The sequence below is a fragment of the Entamoeba dispar genome, genomic scaffold (genome assembly GCF_000209125.1).
Source record: "Entamoeba dispar SAW760 scf_1105229457545 genomic scaffold, whole genome shotgun sequence".
In the NCBI taxonomy this organism is placed as follows: domain Eukaryota; phylum Evosea; order Mastigamoebida; family Endamoebidae; genus Entamoeba; species Entamoeba dispar.
Window position 1 is genome coordinate 1 of NW_001852796.1, and position 1,061 is coordinate 1,061.

The following is a 1,061-nucleotide window of genomic DNA, read 5'->3' on the forward strand; positions in this document are numbered from 1 at the left end:
AAACAAAGCTATTAAAGTGATGGACATAGTATGACCACTAAATAATTTATCTACTGTTGAGAAATGAAGACCTGTCATAATATAAAATCCTTCTAAGAATGGATTTGAATTAACAGTAGTTTTAGCTCGAGATGGATCAGGTAAGATAGTTAAATAAACACAAACTAATCGAATTGCAAATAACACTCCCATTAAAGTAAAATACCTTCGTAAAATAATTAAACGATACTTTGTTATAAAAAATCTAAACACTAAACATATAATAATAATTGCTCCAAGATAAATATCAGCAAATTGAACAATATCAACAAATGGCATTAAAGTAAATCCTATATCATCTAATATGAATTGTTGATATTTAATATCTGGATGGAACCTATAAAATATTCTTTGATTTTCTTGTGAAAAACAAATTATTACTCCACTAAAATACCCTGTAGTTATTGTAAGAAAAATAGCTACACATAATGGATGTGTTAATCCAACAATAATTGATTGCATTGGATTATGAATTAAATATTGTAAACATGTTAATATAAACAATAATGTATCTTTTAATCCTCCAATAATACCACATGGTGGATATACTGCATTTTCTTCTAATGGTAAAATTAAATAATAATCCCCTTCAATTCTCTTCTTATTTCCATTTTCATCAACTCCACTAACAATAAGATGTTGTTGTTGCTGTTCTAATTCCATTAAATGAATCAAAAATTAAGTTCTTATGAAGGGTTTATAAGGTAATAACAACAATCATCCAAAAAAAAACATATTATTATGAAAAAGAAGTAACCTTCGAGTAAGAAAGAAGGGAACTTTTTATTACTTCATTACTTCATTCTTCTTTTTGGTTTTAGTAAAAAAATAACAAAATTAAAAAAAAACACACAAGTTTAAATTATAAAGAAACTAATTCTTAAAACAATTTTTTGGTATTTTTATAATCTTTTTATTCTATTATAAAAGTATAAATATTTAAAAAATATTTCAAAAAGAAAAAAGAAACAAATAATAATGATAAACAACTTTGAAATTAATTACAAAAATTTAGAATATCG

The 1,061-nt window shown here is 23.7% G+C and overlaps 1 protein-coding gene across 1 annotated transcript, besides 1 other annotated feature; it reads right to left on the reverse strand.

Moving 5' to 3' along the window:
• Positions 1 to 702, reverse strand: EDI_046780 (uncharacterized protein; the record flags this gene model as incomplete). The annotated part of the gene is made up of 1 exon (XM_001733531.1): positions 1 to 702. A coding segment is annotated over one exon (702 nt), but the record flags the coding sequence as incomplete, so codon positions are not given.
• Positions 703 to 936: 234 nt separating this feature from the next.
• Positions 937 to 991: a sequence feature (AT_rich).
• Positions 992 to 1,061: the final 70 nt, after the last annotated feature.